The sequence below is a fragment of the Aethalodelphis obliquidens genome, unplaced genomic scaffold (assembly GCF_003676395.1).
Source record: "Aethalodelphis obliquidens isolate GAN/ISIS:26980383/991018 unplaced genomic scaffold, ASM367639v1 scaffold20, whole genome shotgun sequence".
Taxonomy (NCBI): Eukaryota; Metazoa; Chordata; class Mammalia; order Artiodactyla; family Delphinidae; genus Aethalodelphis; species Aethalodelphis obliquidens.
In genome coordinates this window covers 19,238,573-19,257,776 of record NW_020837964.1, presented here as the reverse complement: position 1 = coordinate 19,257,776, position 19,204 = coordinate 19,238,573, and the positions used below count along the sequence as shown (strand labels likewise).

Sequence of the window (19,204 nt, the reverse complement as noted above, 5' to 3'; positions counted from 1 at the left end):
TTGTTTTTCTCTTTCTGACTTACTTCACTCTGTATGACAGTCTCTAGGTCCATCCACATCTCTACAAATGACCCAATTTCGTTCCTTTTTATGGCTGAGTAATATTCCATTGTATATACGTACCACATCTTCTTTATCCATTCATCTGTCGATGGGCATTTAGGTTGCTTCCATGACCTGGCTATTGTAAATAGTACTGCAATGAACATTGGGGTGCATGTGTCCTTTTTTAAAAAAATTGTATTTATTTATTTATTTATGGCTGTGTTGGGTCTTTGTTGCCGTGTGCGGGCTTTCTCTAGTTGCGGTGAGCAGGGTCTACTCTTCATTGTGGCGTGTGGGCTTCTCATTGTGGTGGCTTCTCTTGTTGCAGAGCATGGGCTCTAAGTGCCCGGGTTTCAGGAGTTGTGGCTTGCGGGATCTGGAGTGCAGGCTCAGTAGTTGTGGCGCACGGGCTTAGCTGCTCCACGGCATATGGGATCTTCCCAGACCAGGGCTCGAACACGTGTCCCCCCTTCCCCAGGGAAGCCCCGATAGTGTCTTTTGATGTACAAATTTTTAAAATTTTAATAAAGTCCAGTTTGTCTATTTTTGTTGTTGTTACCTGTTTCTTTGGTGTCATCCCCCAGAAATCATTGTTAAATCCAGTGTCGTGAAGCTTTTATCCTTGCTTCTAAGAGTTTTATAGTTTTAGGTCTTACATTTAGGTCTTTGGTACATTTTGAAGTAATTTTTGTAGATAGTGTTAGGTAAGGGTCCAATTTTATTCTTCCCCATTGAAGAGAAATGCAAATCAAAACTACAATCACGGCTTCCCTGGTGGCACAGTGGTTGAGGGTCTGCCTGCCGATGCAGGGGACACGGGTTCGTGCCCCAGTCCGGGAAGCTCCCACATGCCGCAGAGCGGCTGGGCCCGTGAGCCATGGCCGCTGAGCCTGCGCGTCCAGGGCTTGTGCTCCGCAACAGGAGAGGCCACAACAGTGAGAGGCCCACGTACAGCAAAAAAAAAAAAAAAAGCTACAATCAGATATCGCCTTACACCATTGAATGTCCTTTCCCCATTGAATGGTCTGGGCACCCTTGTCAAAAATCATTTGACCACCTATGTGAGGGTTTATTTCTGGGTGTTTTACTCTAGTCCATTGGTCTATATGTCTTTATGCCAATACTATGCTGTTTTTTTTATACTGTTTTGATTAATGAATCTTTACAGTAAGTTTTGAAATTGGGAAGTGTGAATCCTCCAGTTTTGTTCTTTTAAGATTGTTTTGGCTATTCAGGTCCCTATGCCTTTTTTTTTTCTTTACTTTTACATATTTTAATTCATTTTCCATATGCCTTTTAGGATGGGTTTGGTTAACACATCCATTTATTGAGTGTGCGTCTGTCTGCATGTGTGCATGCACGCGTGTGCACACGTTTGCTTGCTTAATCTTTTAAGTTCCAGGCACATTCTGTGTTAATCCATGTTACGATTTCTGCAAGAAGTACTGTTTTCTGTTTTGAACTGTAAGAAGTAGATTGGTAAATTACATTAAATCACTATAGAAGAAGCTATTTTTTACACTTAACATGCAACCCAGTTATGATTCAGAGGCAAGTGAGATTGAATGACTGTCTGTAATGATTATCCAACAGGCAAGCAGCTGACTATGCATTTCTAAATGAGGAGGAACATGTGACTAAAGGAGAATGAGTCAGAACCAAGTATCTTCTAAAGGAATCTGTTAAATAGACTACAGAAATGATTACAACTAAAAGGCAGGGTGCATACTTCCTTTGTGGAATATCTTGTTTTCCTGGGTGCCTGTGGCCATCCCAGTATTATTGCTTATCTGCTGATTCATTGGTGTGATCAACTGTTCATTGTCTCAAAAAAAATGGCTTCTTTCCCTTGGAGAGAAATCACTGTGTAAAACTTTGGTGGAAGTATTGTGTGTAAGCATTCAGTTTCTGTGGTGCTCTGTATGTTTCATAAGTGTATGTACATTGGCTTAACTAATTTTTACTATCAACTATGAAAGAGGTGTTATTTAGCCTTGATTTTGTATGTGAGGAATCTGAGGCTTATTAGCAATCTTAAATGATTTGTCTCAAATACACTGTTAGAACCAGGGTTTAAATCAGGTTTTATCTGATTCTAAAGTACATTTAGTTTTTACTCTTCCCATGCTGTCTTGGGGTTAAGCATAGTGATAATATTCCTTTCCTTTAAAAAATAATTATGGTTGATTCTCCTAATTTATGGTAGTTATCTTCTCTAAAGTCCCTGCAGACGTGGAATTAATGAACACCGAACAACTTCTTCCACGGAAGATACAGAGTTAGGTTCCTGCAAGCCTCTGGTCACAACATCCTTCTCAGCCAGTTAATACATAATCTTTTTTATGTATGTTTCTGTTTAAAGACACCTTGTTTAATATATATTATTGATTCAACATTAAACAACAAGATGTTGAGCATCTAGGTTATTTGTAACCTTTTGCCATTATTAAAAAACCCTTAAGAGTGAACAGCCTTGTAATCAAATACTCTGTGTACATCTTTGATTAAATGTTAGGATACGTTCATAGGCATGACATTGCTGGGTCAAAGGAAATTTCACGCTTTAAAAAACTTTTTTATTTTTATATTGGAGCATAGTTGATTAACAATGTTGTGTTAGTTTCAGGTGTACGGCAAAGTGATTCAGTTTTACATATACGTGTATCTATTCTTTTTCAAATTCTTTTCCCGTTTAGATTATTACAGAATATTGAGCAGAGTTCCCTGTGCTATACACTAGGTCCTTGCTGGTTATCTGTAGTAGATATAGTAGTGTGTACATGTCAATCCCAAACTCCCAATCTATCCCTCCCCACCACGCTTCTCCCCTGGTAACCATAAGTTTGTTCTCTAAAGCTGTGAGTCTGTGAGTCTGTTTTGCAAATAAGTTCATTTGTATCACTTTTTTTTTAGATTCTGCATATATAAGTGATATCATATGATATTTGTCTTTCTCTGTCTGACTTCACTTAGTATGATAATCTCCAGGTCCATCCATGTTGCTGCAAATGGCATTATTTCATTCTTTTCAATGGCTGAGTAATATTACATTGTATATATTGTACCACGTCTTCTTTATCCATTCATCCATTGATGGACCTTTAGGTTGTTTCCATGTCTTGGCTATTGTAAACAGTGCTACAATGAACATTGGGGTACATGTATCCTTTTGAACCCTATTTTTCTCCGGATATATGTCCAGGAGTGGGATTGCTGGATCATATGGTAGCTCTGTTTTTAGTTTTTTAAGGAACCTCCATACTGTTCTCCATAGTGCCTGTACCAATTTACCGTTTTCTCCACACCCTCTCCAGCATTTATTGTTAATAGATTTTTTGATGATGGCCATTCTGACAGGTGTGAGGTGACACCTCATTGTAGTTGTGATTTGCATTTCTCTAATAATTAGTCATGTTGAACATCTTTTCATGTGTCTCTTGGCCATCTGTATGTCTTCTTTGGAGAAATGTCTATTTAGGTCTTCTGCCCGTTTTTTTATTGGGTTGTTTGTTGTTTTTGATATCGAGCCACACGAGCTGTTTGTAAGAGGAAAATTCACACTGTTGCCAAAAAATGCCTTCCCAGAATTGTTAGCCAGTTCACGCTCCCTCTGACAATGTGGTAGAACCTGGTATCTCTTCTCATACACATTATTAAGATTTTTAATTTAAAAAAATTTTTTAAAAATATTTATGTATGTACGTTACGCCGGGTCTTAGTTGCGGCACATGGGAGCTTCGTCGCGGCATGCGGACGCTTAGTTGCCACAAGCACGCAGGATCTAGTTTCCTGACCAGGGATCAAACCTGGGCCCCCTGCATTGGGAGCGCAGAGTCTTACCCAGTCAACCACCAGGGAAGTCCCTAATTTTTAAAATTTTAACCTTTAGTTTAGAAATAGTTACCTAGTTTTATTTTATTAATTTAGCCATTTTATTTTTTTTCAAACTTTTTTTTTTTAATGGTAGTCAGTTTTCCCATCTCCACTGGTTAAGTAAAATACCCTTTTACCATTGATTTGAAATGTTACCCTTTTCATTTATTAAGTACTTGTATATGTGGTTTTGTTTTTTAATTTTTTTGTTTATTCCATCAAGTTGTTTCTGGCTGCCACAGCACTACTGCATATGTACTGCTTGCGTTGTCACAGCTGAAAGAGCAGAAAAATACTTTCTTTTATTCTCTTGGATAGTCTGATTCTTTTGTGTGAATTACAGACTTACTTTGTAAATTCCAGAAAACGTTATTTTGAGATTTTACTGGAATTTCGTTAAAATAAGGGTTACTTTGGGATAAATTGGCATTTGTAGTCTTACCATTAGAGAACATAACATCTCACTAGTTTTTCAAGTCTCTTTCTGTGTTTCAAAAATTAGGTATTTTCTTCTTATAGAGCCTACCTGTTTCGTATTAAATTTATTCTTAGTAGATACTTTTAATGCTATTTTTTAAAATATAAATTTATTTATTTTTGGCTGCATTGGGTTTTCTTGCTGCATGCAGTTTTTCTCTAGTTGCGGCGAGCAGGGGCTACTCTTCATTACGATGTGCGGGCTTCTCATCGTGGTGGCTTCTCTTGTTGCGGAGCACGGGCTCTAGGTGCGCGGGCTTCAGTAGCTGTGGCACACAGGCCCAGTAGTTGTGGCTTGCGGGCTCTAGAGCGTAGGCTCAGTAGTTGTGGCGCACAGGCTTAGTTGCTCCACGGCATATGGGATCTTCCTGGACCAGGGCTCGAACCTGTGTCCCCTGCATTAGCAGGCGGATTCTTAACCACTGCGCCACCAGGGAAATCCCAATGCTATTTTAAAATAAGGTTTGTTTTTTTAATTTTATTTTCTAAATAGTTACTGTTGTAATACAGGAAAGTTGTTGGTTTTTTTTTTTTATAACCAGGCACTTTATTGAACTCATTAATTCACTTGGTTTTTCAGTTGAATATTTTAGATTTTTCAGGTAGATAATCTTCAGATATTATATCCTGGTCATGTTTATATGCAACTTTGTTAGAACTGTGGGCTTTAAAAAGAGGTTGCAAAGCTGCTGGATCCAGCTCCTTACAATTTTATTACTGTCAATGGAACATTCCATTAACCTTAGGAGTTAAGTGAGTCCTACTTAAATGTAATGGATGAATTCAGTTTTAATTCTTACAGTTCTTTTTGTATGCATTCCACTCTTCCTTATTAAAGACTTTAACTGGTGTTGGAATCTTTTTTGGGGTGGTGGGATACAATTTTTAAAAAAATCATCATGTATTCCCCTCTGCCCTTATGATAATACCAGGTACAAAATGACAGGTAATATACATCTGTTGAGTAGGTGAACCCTTTCAAATTGAAATTATAGGAAAGCTACAAGAAAAACATTTCTAAATTCCAGGTGTATTTCTGTTCTTCTATTAATCATTATTTAGGTATGTCTTAAGGGCCTAAGGGGTACTGATCATTTCCTCTACTGTTTTCCCTAATATCTAAGTTTATTGGCTAGAGTCACAATTATTTGAGCTCTAATAGTTTACTATAAGGAAATGAAATATTCTTTCCAATTGAAATGGGTTTTTTGAGGGTGAAGTATCTGCTGCTTGCTTTTATCAATAGCTTTGACACTTGGTTTCTGTGTATCTTGATGCTATGGCTCAGTACCAGTGTGCATGGGAGTCTTTGCAAATTTACAATTATTCTGTTTTAATTATCTTGAAATTATCTTCTTCAGAACCACTCAATAAAGGGAACTCTTTCTGCTATCCCTTTGTACCCTCAATTTCTATTCTCAGTCCAGCTACCTAGGAGCTAGAAACACTGAACATCCATTATAGTATTGTAGAAGAAAGGGCAATTGAAAATGCCACGGTTTATTCCAAATTTATATCCTCGCAGAATACGAGACTCCAGACTCAGAGATAGAACTATTTTGTACAGGTTGATAAATAGGAAACTAAGTTCTCTCTTATCCTTCCTCTGGCACATTTCAAAACCCAGGGTAACTAATGTTTAGCTGCTTAAGCGGTTTGGTCCCTTTACTAAATGAAGGGTATTTATCATCTCTCAAGCTTGGTGATACAAAGACCTTGGTGTCTATGAGGGGAAAGGGAAGAATTGCATTTTTACTGTCATAGTTGAATCCTTTTCCCCTTGTACACCCTTTTGAGAATTTGGTGAAAGCATTGGACTTGCTTAGAAAAATGCACATGGACACGAACATACATTTTTACACAGAATTTTGGGAGGTTTCTGGTCTTCTTGAAACTTATCCATAAACCCAAACTCATGTGGGTTTTCTGAACTCCAGACTAAGAACTCCTGCCTTATATAAGAACATTGCTAAAAGTTATGAGTGACCTAAGGTACTGTAACGTAATGCTTTAAAATCTTGCAGCCAACAAAGGGGAAATTTTTACTTGGGGGCCTTTAACTTAACCTTTAGCCACTAGGCTCTTTGCATGTTTTCCTGTTTCTTCGCTGGCAGTTCATAGGCTGCTCTGCTGGATTATTCTCTTCTGAGAGAATACATCTGAAAGTTGAATTTCCTTAGGGTTCTTCATGGGTCCCCCTCTTTTCTCCTTCTACTTACTGCTTGAGTAATCTCTTCCTTTCCCCTGGATTTAAATAAATACCACTGTGTTGTTGATGGCTGCCAGATTCATATCATCAGCCCATATCTCTTCACAGAGTGCTAGAATCCTATATGCAACTGCCTGCTCAAAAATCTCCATATACATATCTTATAGATGTCACCTATGTAACAGATAAAACTTATTGCAAATATTTTATAATAGCTCTATTGAGATAAAATTCATAGACCATAAAATTCATCCTTCACTAAATTAACTAAAAATCCAGGGATTTTTAGTATATTCACAGAATTGTGCAGCTGTCACCACTCTGTCATTCCAAAACATTTTCATCACCCTAAAAAGAAATCCTGTACTTACTAACAGTCACTCCTCATTCCCCCCTCCCCTCAGCTCCTGGGAACCACTGATATCCTTTCTGTCTCTATATTTACCTATTCTGGATGTTTCATATAAATGGAATCATATAGTATGTGGCCTTTTTCTGGTTTCTTTCACTTAGCATAATGTTTTCAAGGTTCATCCATGTTGTAGCGTGTATCACTACTTTATTCCTTTTTATGGCTGAATGGTATCCCATTGTATGGATAATGCCACAGTTGGTGCGTACATGTTTTTGCTGAAGCTCTGCTGCTACAGTGGTGTGGAATTTAAAGCTACAAATGTGAAAGAAAAGTGATTGTGTAATTTGGATTGAAATAACATCACAAATGCTGAAACTTAGAGATTGAGCTGATTAAAAAATTGTGCAATACTTTTACCTTATTTCCAAAAGAACACAAAATGTAAGGCTGCAGTCACTTTTAACTTTCTGTGAAGTCTTAAACACATCCTCTGATATTTTACTTTTGGAAAGATAAGCAATCTATTTTGTTATTTTTGTGTGTGATTAGCTGAATATTTACCCATTTTAAAGGCTTTATAGAATTCATTTTATATAAAACATTTAATTGTTCTAGGACAGTGGGTTTAAACCCTAGGTCATATTCTAATACATTTTCTTTTCACAGTTTGAAATAAACCATCATTATTTTCAGTGAAAAATGTCTGAATGTTTAAATGACATTATTAAATTACATTACAAAATGCCAAAGTAAGAGAGTTTTTCTTCGTACTTCAAGGTTTGGTATTCATGAATGTACGAAAGTGCCAAGCATTTACTTTGAAGGTCTACACATAAAACTGTGTTTATTTAAATGTGAACAATCTAAATAAATCACAGGATCATCTAAATATTTTAAATTACAGTTCCAGGCACTAGCCTTGATTATGAACTGTAGCCATTTTCTGAACCCATTTAGGAATTTTCCAAAGCAGATCAGTGGTTTTCTTAGTCATGAGAAAACTTTTATAAAGAAGTGATAAATCAGCTGTTTACGAGCTTAGTAATTTCGTAAGGAAAATATTTTTTGACTATGGAAGGTAATATGAATAAGCTAGATTATGGAATCTTTGAATCTAAAAGATGTAAATCTTTGATGAAGATTATAGAATCTGATCATGAAGTTGACCTTTCTCTGCTATTAGATGAGGATTGTCTCTTTGTTTAGTGTGAGAATTTAAAATAATGAGGTAGATTGATAACTGAAATGCTGTGCTCCTGATTGTGTAACACCCCCTCCTCTGTTGGAAAAAGTGGGAATCTTGATTAGTAGATGTGGTAAGTCAAGTTATATTAATAGGCAATTCAGAGGGTTATTTTAGGTTTAGTGAGGTATCGAATATGAGGTCGTCACAGTTACTTGTTCAACTTAGGTGCATACCAGTGGAGTTTTAAATTCACAATGTGGAAGGGAATGAGCACTTATCAGAACAGAAGGAAATGTGTGGTTAAACGGTTTCAGCTATAACTGTAGACTGTTTCCCTTGGTCCAAATGGGAGGAGAAATGGAACATTATGTTTTTGGCTTTTTTTCCAATATCAGTAGAAATTGATTCAGCATGGTTTATTGGGACCCTTAACAGGAAAATCAGTTGTGTTTACTAGTGGAGGGGAATGGCTTACATATGCACTAAGAAGGCATAAGTCCTCTAGGTTTTTGTTTTTTTGTTTTTTTTTATGGTACGCGGGCCTCTCACCGTCGTGGCCTCTCCCGTTGCGGAGCACAGGCTCCGGACGCGCAGGCTCAGCGGCCATGGCTCACGGGCCCAGCCGCTCCGCGGCGTGTGGGATCTTCCCGGACTGGGGCACGAACCCGTGTCCCCTGCATTGGCAGGCAGACTCTCAACCACTGCTCCACCAAGGAAGCCCAGTCCTCTAGGTTTTATTTTACAGGTGTCTCAGTAGTCATTTTTGTTGCATATTTTTAATTACTGACATAATTAATAATTTAATAAGTTATTTTTATTAAACCTCTGTAAAACAAGAATGCCTCATGATTTTTTTTTGTTGAAGAAACTGCTGAATTGAGTAAAGAAAAAGTTGATGCTTCCAGCTTTTTCCTCAAAATGAGAAACTGCCTTACTGACTATATAATTATAGGTAATAAATAATGCTAATTTTAGCTCACAAAAGCACTGAGATTATCCGAAGAAAATATATTTGATGTAAGTAGATGAAGAACCTTATTTATAAAGATGTATTGGATAACTTGGAATTTTGAAAACTCATTGAAGTCCTGCATCCTCTGCATTTAAAAGATCTTGTTAAGGCAGTAAATGATAAAAAAAAAAATCTATGCTGGTTTTTATTCAGAAGCCTGTGTTAAATGAGGTAGAGAAGACCTAAAATAACAAGGTTGGGTTTTTTTTTTTCGAAGTACTTATCAGAATAAAATGTTGTTATGATGAGGGAGATTGTAAGAACTAACAAATTTCTCTTTTCTTCTCTTGTATATTTTCTTACTATATCACAGTAAAATACTCACCTCAAGATGATAGCATTAGCACCTGTCCTTTCTTGATGGATCCTTAATTGCTCTTGAGAACAAATATATTTAGAGGCAATATGAAAATTAATTTGGTGATCAAAAATGAAAGTGATTTAAATTTGGAAATCATACCTAAAGTGACTTTTGCTCGAGGGTTATATACTTGAAACAGAAGAATTCTCTTATGTTTAGTATGCATAAATAAATGTTGTATCAGTTAAGGTTCTTTGGCTAAAAGTGGTAGAAATCAACTCTGGCTAACTTAAGTAAAAAAAGAAAAAGAAAGAAAAACAGCATTACTTACCAGGAATCTATGAGGTAGCTTATAAAACGGAAAGGAAATATGAAGAACCTGACCTTGGGTGGCTCCAGGTATCCAAACAGGGAGAAACAGTGCGTGCTCTCTTCAGGGGCTAGTGAATTCCAGTTGATTTACATCTTTATGTCTTCCTACTCAAGATTCAAAAATTAAAGCAAAGTACCTGATTGTCCTAGCTTCAGCTGCAAAAGAAACAATGTCACTTCAAGTATCACCTTACTGCGGTTTTTACAAAATCTGTAAAACTTGCTTTTAAAAATAATCTGGGGCTTCTCTGATGGCGCAGTGGTTGAGAGTCCGCCTGCCGATGCAGGGGACGCGGGTTTGTGCCCCAATCCGGAAAGATCCCACACGCCGCGGAGCGGCTGGGCCCGTGAGCCATGGCCGCTGAGCCTGCGCGTCCGGAGCCTGTGCTCCGCAACGGGAGAGGCCATGACAGAGAGGCCCGCGTACTACAAAAAAAAAAAAAATAATAAAAAAATAATAATCTGGAGGGACTTCCCCAGTGATGCAGTGGATAAGAATCCTCCTGCCAATGTAGAGGACGCGGGTTCAAGCCCTGGTCCAGGGAGATCCCACATGCCGCGGAGCAACTAAGCCCGTGCACCACAACTACTGAGCCTGTGCTCTAGAGCCCGCGAGCCACAACTACTGAGCCCGCATGCCACAACTACTAGAGCCCGCGTGCCACAACTACTAAAGCCCACACACCTAGAGCCTGTGCTCAACAACAAGAGAAGCCACCACAACGAGAAGCCCAACTGGACAAAGCCCACGCACAGCAACCAAGACCCAACACAGCCAAAAATGAAAATAAAATTAAATCTTTAAAAAATAAATAGGGGCTTCCCTGGTGGCGCAGTGGTTGAGAGTCCGCCTGCCGATGCAGGGGACACGGGTTCGTGCCCCGGTCTGGGAAGATCCCACATGCCGCGGAGCGGCTGGGCCCGTGAGCCATGGCCGCTGAGCCTGCGCGTCCGGAGCCTGTGCTCCGCAACGGGAGAGGCCACAACAGTGAGAGGCCCGCGTACCGCAAAAATAAATAAATAAATAAATAAATAAATAATCTGGAAAAATTGTGACTAGAAATAAAATCCTGGTAAACCAGATTAACTTAATTTATAGAATATGGTCAGAGGCTATGCTTTGTATACTTTCCTACAATTCTTAATTTTATAATTTATTTTTTCCCCCCCAAAAAAAAACAGTTTTCATAAGTAAGTTTATCCTTTGTTTTTTATGTGTCTGATGGCTTATCATTGGTTTTCATCCTTCTCTCTGTGTCTTAGGTATATTTGAAGGCTCCCATGATTCTGAATGGAGTCTGTGTTATCTGGAAAGGTTGGATTGATCTCCAGAGACTGGATGGTATGGGCTGCCTGGAGTTTGATGAGGAGCGAGCCCAGGTAGGGTGACTTCAGGCTTTACTGACTGTGGTCCCTTTATTTACCCCTAATCTTGCCTTTGTCTGGAGATCTATTTTACCCAGTCTTTAAGAGTAAGTATACAGTGCTGCCCTGGGAGCCTCAGCTGGTCCCGGCCTTGCAGCTTGCGGGGGAGGCTGCCCGGAGGAGGCGGCGACAGTGGTGGCGGTGGTGTGTCCCTGGGCCCCTGGACCGCAGCTTCTTTACTGCCAAGTCTATCCATCTGTTCATCCATCCGTGGGGGTCCACAATGGCCACCTTCAGCCGCCAGGAATTTTTCCAGCAGCTCCTACAGGGCTGTCTCCTGCCTACTGCCCAGCAGGGCCTTGACCAGATCTGGCTGCTCCTTGCCATCTGCCTCGCCTGCCGCCTCCTCGGGAGGCTTGGGTTGCCATCCTACCTGAAGCATGCAAGCACCGTGGCAGGTGGGTTCTTCAGCCTCTACCACTTCTTCCAGCTGCACATGGTTTGGGTCATGCTGCTCTGCCTTCTGTGCTACCTCGTGCTGTTCCTCTGCCGACATTCCTCCCATCGTGGCGTCTTCCTCTCCGTCACCATCCTCATCTACCTACTCATGGGTGAGATGCACATGGTGGACACTGTGACGTGGCACAAGATGCGAGGGGCCCAGATGATTGTGGCCATGAAGGCAGTGTCTCTGGGCTTCGATCTGGACCGGGGCGAGGTGGGTGTGGTGCCCTCGCCCGTGGAGTTCATGGGCTACCTCTACTTTGTGGGCACCATCGTCTTTGGGCCCTGGATATCCTTCCACAGCTACCTACAGGCTGTCCAAGGCCTCCCGCTGAGCCGCCAGTGGCTGCAGAAGGTGGCCCAGAGCCTGGTGCTGGCCCTGCTGTGCCTTGTGCTGTCCACCTGTGTGGGCCCCTACCTCTTCCCCTACTTCATTCCCCTTGATGGTGACCACCTCCTTCACAAGTGGCTGCGAGCCTACGAGAGTGCTGTCTCCTTCCACTTCAGCAACTATTTTGTGGGCTTTCTATCTGAGGCCACAGCCACATTGGCGGGGGCTGGCTTCACCGAGGAGAAGGGTCACCTGGAATGGGACCTGACAGTCTCTAAGCCACTGAATGTGGAGCTGCCCCGGTCCATGGTGGAAGTTGTCACAAGCTGGAACCTGCCCATGTCTTGTTGGCTAAATAACTATGTTTTCAAGAATGCTCTCCACCTCGGGACCTTTTCAGCCGTGCTGGTCACCTATGCAACCAGCGCCCTCCTGCACGGCTTTAGCTTCCACCTGGCTGCGGTGCTGCTGTCCCTGGCATTTATCACTTATGTGGAGCACATCCTCCGAAAGCGCCTGGCTCGGATCCTCAGTGCCTGTGTCTTGTCGAAAAGGTGCCCACCAGACTGTTCACACCAGCATCGTTTGGGCTTGGGGGTGCGAGCCTTAAATCTGCTCTTTGGGGCCCTGGCCATCTTCCACCTGGCCTACCTGGGCTCCCTGTTTGACGTTGATGTGGACGATACCACAGAGGAGCAGGGCTACAGCATGGCATACACTGTCCACAAGTGGTCAGAGCTCAGCTGGGCCAGTCACTGGGTCACTTTTGGATGCTGGATCTTCTACCATCTCATAGGCTGAGGCACGTCTGTGGACCCTCACAGCTCCCTCAAGAACCCTCCCCTGGGTGCCAACTCTGATGGGGGATGAGGGAAGGCCCTTTCTCTAATTTTTTTTTTTTTCCTGCGGTACGCGGGCCTCTCACTGTTGTGGCCTCTCCCGTTGCGGAGCACAGGCTCCGGACGCGCAGGCCCAGCGGCCATGGCTCACGGGCCCAGCCGCTCCGCGGCATGTGGGATCTTCCCGGACCGGGGCACGAACCTGTGTCCCCTGCATCGGTAGGCGGACTTTCAACCAGTGCGCCACCAGGGAAGCCCTAATTTTTGACCCTCTTTTTTGACCCTCTCTCCATTCTTGACCCCCCGCCCAGTACACACACACACACACACACACACACACACACACACACACACACACATCCATGGTCCTCCCCGCCTTCCTTGTCTCTTTTTATATACAGTTTGTTGTTATCAAATACAGTTAGGAAGTACTTTTTAAAAAGAGTAAGTATAGAAAGTCTCATGTTCTCATAATATTGATGAATTCTGAAGAGATTGAGACCCAAATATTGGCCCTGGTTTGGGGAAGGTTTTTCCTTCAGTGGTTCTAAATTGCACTGGATTACCACTATGTGCTTAGTGGGGCACTTCAAAGTGTAGTAGATGGTTCTGTTTAATATTTGTTCTGGATCCATAGCACATTATGGGGGGGACACCCAGTTTAAAATAAAATGTAGGAGCAGCACTTTTGAAATGGCTGAGTGAGGAGCTTGGCAGATTCTCTCTCCAAAAAGCAGTGATTAAACTTAACAAAATTGTAAACAAAAACCCATTTAAGGTCTCTGGAAATTAACCACAGGACATATATTGAGAGGCATTTATTCAAACAAAGCTAGTGAATTTCAGTAAGAACAGTGAGAGTCTGGCATTTTTCTCGGGAGCTGCTCCCATCTCCCTTAGCTCTGTGGTTGCTCAAGTTCTACCCCGGGCAGGGTAGAGCCATGAGGACTGGCAGCTCTGCTGTCCTCTCAGAGGGAGCTGACTTTATTTAGAGTAGCACTTGGAAAAATACATATCCAGGGCTGTTATTGAAAACAATAGCAGTCTCTGTGGCAAACAATTGGAGAAAACTAATGTTTCAGGAAGCAACAAAATGGCAGACTAGCCAGAAATTTATCAGGGAAATCTAGGGAAAGAGATAGCTAAAGTAAGCCTCATTGAGATCACACTTAACCTCTCATGGTCCAAAAGGCTATGTACATGTGCAAGGCTACACCTGTTCAAGAGAGGACAGAGAGAGCCCTTGAAAGCTGCTAGTCCCTGGCTGAATACAGGGTAGACTGATAAACTCCCTGCACTTTGAAAGTAAGCCACACACAGATCCCATGGCAAAGGATTAGAAGCCTTCTGACTCAAGGTGTTTAAGCAAAACCTCTGACCAATCATTGGCTGACCACTAGGTTATGCTGACCCAGGGGCAACCCCCTAGAAAGCAAGGCTTAAAAAGAAAAAAAACTAAGCAGTGACATCAGAGGCTGCACATTGCTGGGGAAACAGACTCCACACAGCTAGGCAAGTCACTAAGTAGACAAACAGAAAACAGTAACAACAGGCTGGAGGCAGGGGTCAGAATTCAGAGTTGCTACAGTATATTATCTAAAATATCCAGTTTTTAACAGGAAATTATAAGACATGCAAATAAGCACAAAAGTGTGACTGATACTCAGGGGAAAAAGCAGGCAGTAGATACCCTGCCTCAAATGATGGTTCTTAGTGACAAAAGACTTAAAAGCAATTCTTTTTCAGTGTGTTCAAAGAGCTAAAGGAAAATTTCTTCCTTTAAAGAATTGAAGGACAATTATGACAGTGACTCATGAAAGACAGAATATTAATAAAGAGATCTAAATTTTTAAAAAGAATCAAGTAGAAATTCTAGAATTGAAAAGTAACAATAACTGAAATGAAAAATTCACAGACTCAACAGATTTAAGCTGGCAGAAGAATTAGTGAACTTGAACATAGATTAATAGAGATTATCCAGTCTCAAGAACAGAAAGAAGAAAGAACAAAGAAAAATGAACAGTATCAGAGATTGTAGGACACCAGCACACAGACCAACATATATGTAATGAAAGTCCCAGGCGATAAGGAGAGAAAGAAAGGGGCAGAAAATATGTTTTAAGAAATAATGGCCGAAAACTTCTAAATTTGATGAAAAATATTCATGTCCATGTCCAAGAAGTTTAATGAACTCCAAGTACGGTAAGCAGAAAGAAATCCACAACTAGGTACATCATAGCCAAACTGTTGAAAAACAAAGAGAATCTTAAAAGCAGCAAGAAATAGGCCTCATTACACACAAGGGAGCCACAATAAGATTAAGAGCTGACTTGTCTTTTGAAATTATGGAGGCCAGAAGATAGTGTGATGACATATTCAAAATGCTGAAAGAACATGTCAGAGTATCTGATTATTAGCGGGTGTTAATTTTTTCAGTTGTTTAATATTAATCCTCTTAATAAAGTTAAAATAATGGCAAGAATAAAAAGGAGCTCTCTTTTTGTTATTTCTGTTATTCCCATTTTGCTCACCATATATAGAAATGTAGGAATTTTCTTCTTAAGAGATCAAAAAATTAAACCTTCCTAGTAAAAAATTCAGGTTCAAAGTTAAAATTCTTAAGAAAGAATCTCTGCTACCTTGATTTCCACAGGGATAAGGAATACCTAATTCCTTCAGAAAAATAGTAAATAATTGGCAGTTTAGAAGGCTGTTTCTGTAAGAAGTGATACAGCAGATTGAATTTATGTAAGGGTGAATTTCAGATTGAGTTGACTTCTAAAACTGAAATATTTTATTAAAGTGATAGGTAAAAATTTAAAGTTTAGCCCACAGTATTTTCCATACTGAAAATTTCTCTGCTTTGTTGCCCTGGTCCACAAATAGGGCTTTATCACTATAAAGTAAGTACCATCTGTTGTCATAGTAAACTAATATAATAATAGGTCTTACATAATATAAAAATTTTAAAGCAGGGGATACCAACCATTCAGTCAACAGTCAGCACTTCTCTGGAGCTTTCCCCATCCCCCAGTCTTCTGGAAGATAGTAAATGTAAAGAGGCAATGAAGTATAGAAGTTAGGAGTAGGCGCTTCATGGTCATGTAATTGTGATTCCTGGCCCCACCACTTACCAGCTATTGTGGACGGCATGTTTGTGTTCCCCCAAAATTCATATTTTGAACCCCCAACTTCCAATATGACTGTATTTGGAGATAGGACCTTTATGGGGTCTGTTAAGGTTAAATGAGTCCTAAGAGTAGGGCCCTGATATGATAGGATTAGTGTCCTGATAAGACATGCACAAGGGAGCTAAGCTTGCTCAATCTCTCCCTCTGCCATGTGAGAACAAAACTCTCCAACAGATGCTCAGGTACCTGGTAGGCTAAGAGATAAACAGAGGATAGTCACAATTACATTTTTTAAAATTAAATTGTATAAGTATTTCAACTGAAATATTTTCACAGGTATTGTCTTTTTGCCTTTGTTCAGAGTACCTTTGACAAACGTTGGCAAGGATGCGGAACAACAGTTGGTGTGGTGTTTGATTACATAAAGTTGACACAACATTTGGCAATAAATACTAAAACTGCACATGTGTATACCTATGATCCAGCAGTTCTGTCCTGAGGCATGGTATGCAATGGGAATGAATACATATATTCATCAAAAGATAAGTACTAGGACATTGTAGAGGCATTATTGATTAATAGCCAGAAACTATAAACTGCCCAAATGCCCACTAACAGTCAAATGGATAAATTGCATGTTCATACAGAGAAATACAATGAAAATGAAAAACTACAACTAGCATACCAATATGGGTGAATTTCACAAATACATTGAGTGTATTAGAAAAGCACATGCTATATGAATACATTTATATAAAAGTACAAAAATAGGTAAAACTAATAATACATGTTGTTAAAAGGAAGGATAGTGGTTTATCCTTGGGAGAGGAGGGTAGTTCCTGGAATGGAGGAGAAGACGACTTCTGAGATGCTGGTGCTGTTCTGTCTCTTCATATGGCTTTTAATTACATGGAAAGTTCAGTTTCTGAAGATTCATCAAGCTATCTTTTAGGACAGTGCTGTCCAGTAAAATTCAAATGTGAGCCACATTATGTAAATTAAAATTTTTTAAAAGCCACATTTAAAAAGGTTTGAAAATTATTAATTTTTATATTTTATTTATCCCAGTATATCCAAAATATTATCATTTGAACATAAAATCAATATAAATATTTATTGGGATATTTACCTGTTTTGGTAACAAGTATTTGAAATCCAGTGTGTATTTTCCACTTACAGACTCAAATTAGCAACATTTCAAGTATGCAGTAGTCACGCGTGGCTAGTGGCTACAGTATTGGACAACACAGCCTTAAAATATGTGTACTTTTTTGTATGTGTAAATAGTTCAATAAAATGTTTTAAGAGTTTCCCACAAATGAAGATATTTCTGAGTATAATTGTATAAACTCAAAATTGAATCATGTTTGCTGATTATACTTTCATTTCTTTATTTTCTGTAATTTGTAGGATAAATTTCAGTGTTGTCTTTATATGTTTGATTTTCAATAATTGCAATTCTCTAAAAGCTTGAAAAACTGAAAATTTTGATGCTTCACCATTGAATACTTTAATCAGAGATTTCCAACTAATTTTGAACAAAATATAACTGAGGACTCATTTACCAAAAAAAAAAAGATCAATGCCATTTTAGGAACTAGGTTGATTTCACAGAAGTTCTTCAAAGGCTCAAATTTCTAAAATCCAAAGTGCCTGTATAATGTCATGTGAATTTATTTGTATTCAGCATCAGCTTTGTCACAGAAATTTTATAGTTCAGTCACTTTAACTATGGATACATAAATATATTTGTAATTTATGCAACTCTAATGTCTAAATGATTGGTAGAATACCTCAGTACTTTGGATAAGAATTGTTTGGATAACAATTATGAATTTCATGTGTACCACAACTAATTACTAGTAAATTTCTATTTCATAGTTTTAAAAATTCACTGAGAATGTTATTTCTTATACGGTGTTTAAATGTTTGCTCCACCAACATTTGTATTTGTATTATCAGTTTAAGAACCAATAACTTCATCTTCATTTTTGTACTTTTTAAATTAGCAGTCACAAAAATATGTTTCATCTTCAATATAATGACCTTCCAAAAGTTCTATTTTGATTCTATAATATGATGAGAAAAATTGAACCGTATTGGGTTGAACAGATTTTCTATTTGAAGTACCTAATGACACTGATGTAAAATTGGTATCCTTTAGCTTTTTGCAGGGTTTTTCTGTCAGCAAAGCCAGCATATGAACAGCTTTGCTTTTTGTATGTTGATGAGAATGTGAGTGAAAATTTAGAAGAGTCGTTTGATGTAAATAAAAAGTTATGTTTTACAGAATGGTGTTAAATGTACCGTTTGCAGCTGCACATGTTAAATTGTCGCCTTTGAAGTATATGTTGATGCTTCTTCAGCAGATTTATTTCTTTTGGTTTTCATGTGATCAGTGATATCATTTTGGTCCCCACAGAGAATAGGAAATGTCGTTATTTTGTACAAATTATGCATTCATCATCAGCTTTCTTGAAAACGAATTTGATTCTTAATTTTTCATTAAATATATACTTCTATTTTTTAAATTCATTGCACAGAAAGGTAAGTATTACCAAACTGTAAAATAAATAAAATTGTAAATTTAGCAATACAATAAAGACAAAATCAGTGTAGCAAGAATGGTTAAGAATAGTGTATATATATGCTCTATGAGAGCACTGCTAGGTCTTTATTTACCACATGGGTTTCACAAACACCCAGCCACCTTTTATGATGACCCCACCTGACTACTTTGTGCAGACTGTGGTATAGACCGTGGAGTAACAGGCTAGTACAACAAGTAGCTGGTGGGGACTGGAGTGCTGAAAGCCTCCCACCACCTGAGTCTGGATAGGGTTATTTGTCCCTATCCATTTGAGCACACACTTTATGGGTGAGTGTATAGTTTTATCAGTAAGTACCCTTTATGCTGTCCTTGAAAGGGAGGTGTTACTTAAGTTCGCAACAGGAAAGGATCAGGATAACACTGGATCACTGATCATCTTTCAGATTTAACCATTTAAAGTGCAGACTCTGTTCATTGCACATACATTTCACATCTTACTAGAAAAGACCAAGATAGAAGCTGGAATTAGAAAATAGAGAGCTACCAAATCTCTCTTAGCTTATTTTACTTCAAATATTAGTAATAATACTTTTTTAAATTTTAATAAGGTAAAAATCTATGATCATTGCTAGATACACATGAGTGGCTAATAA

The 19,204-nt window shown here is 39.3% G+C and overlaps 1 protein-coding gene across 4 annotated transcripts in view; it reads left to right on the top strand.

The window, feature by feature from the left end:
* The window catches only part of CBFB (core-binding factor subunit beta), a 60,195-nt gene that overhangs the window by 22,617 nt on the left and 18,374 nt on the right, over positions 1-19,204 (top strand). For 2 of the 4 annotated variants that reach the window (XM_027119667.1, XM_027119668.1), the window contains exons 4-5: positions 11,094-11,210; positions 11,686-13,006. In XM_027119667.1, coding sequence (XP_026975468.1) covers positions 11,094-11,210; positions 11,686-12,831 — 1,263 coding nt within the window. In that variant the 3' untranslated portion in view covers positions 12,832-13,006. Of the gene's footprint in view, positions 1-11,093; positions 11,211-11,685; positions 13,007-19,204 lie in introns of those variants that run through there. The other 2 variants (XM_027119670.1, XM_027119669.1) reach the window with 1 other exon arrangement.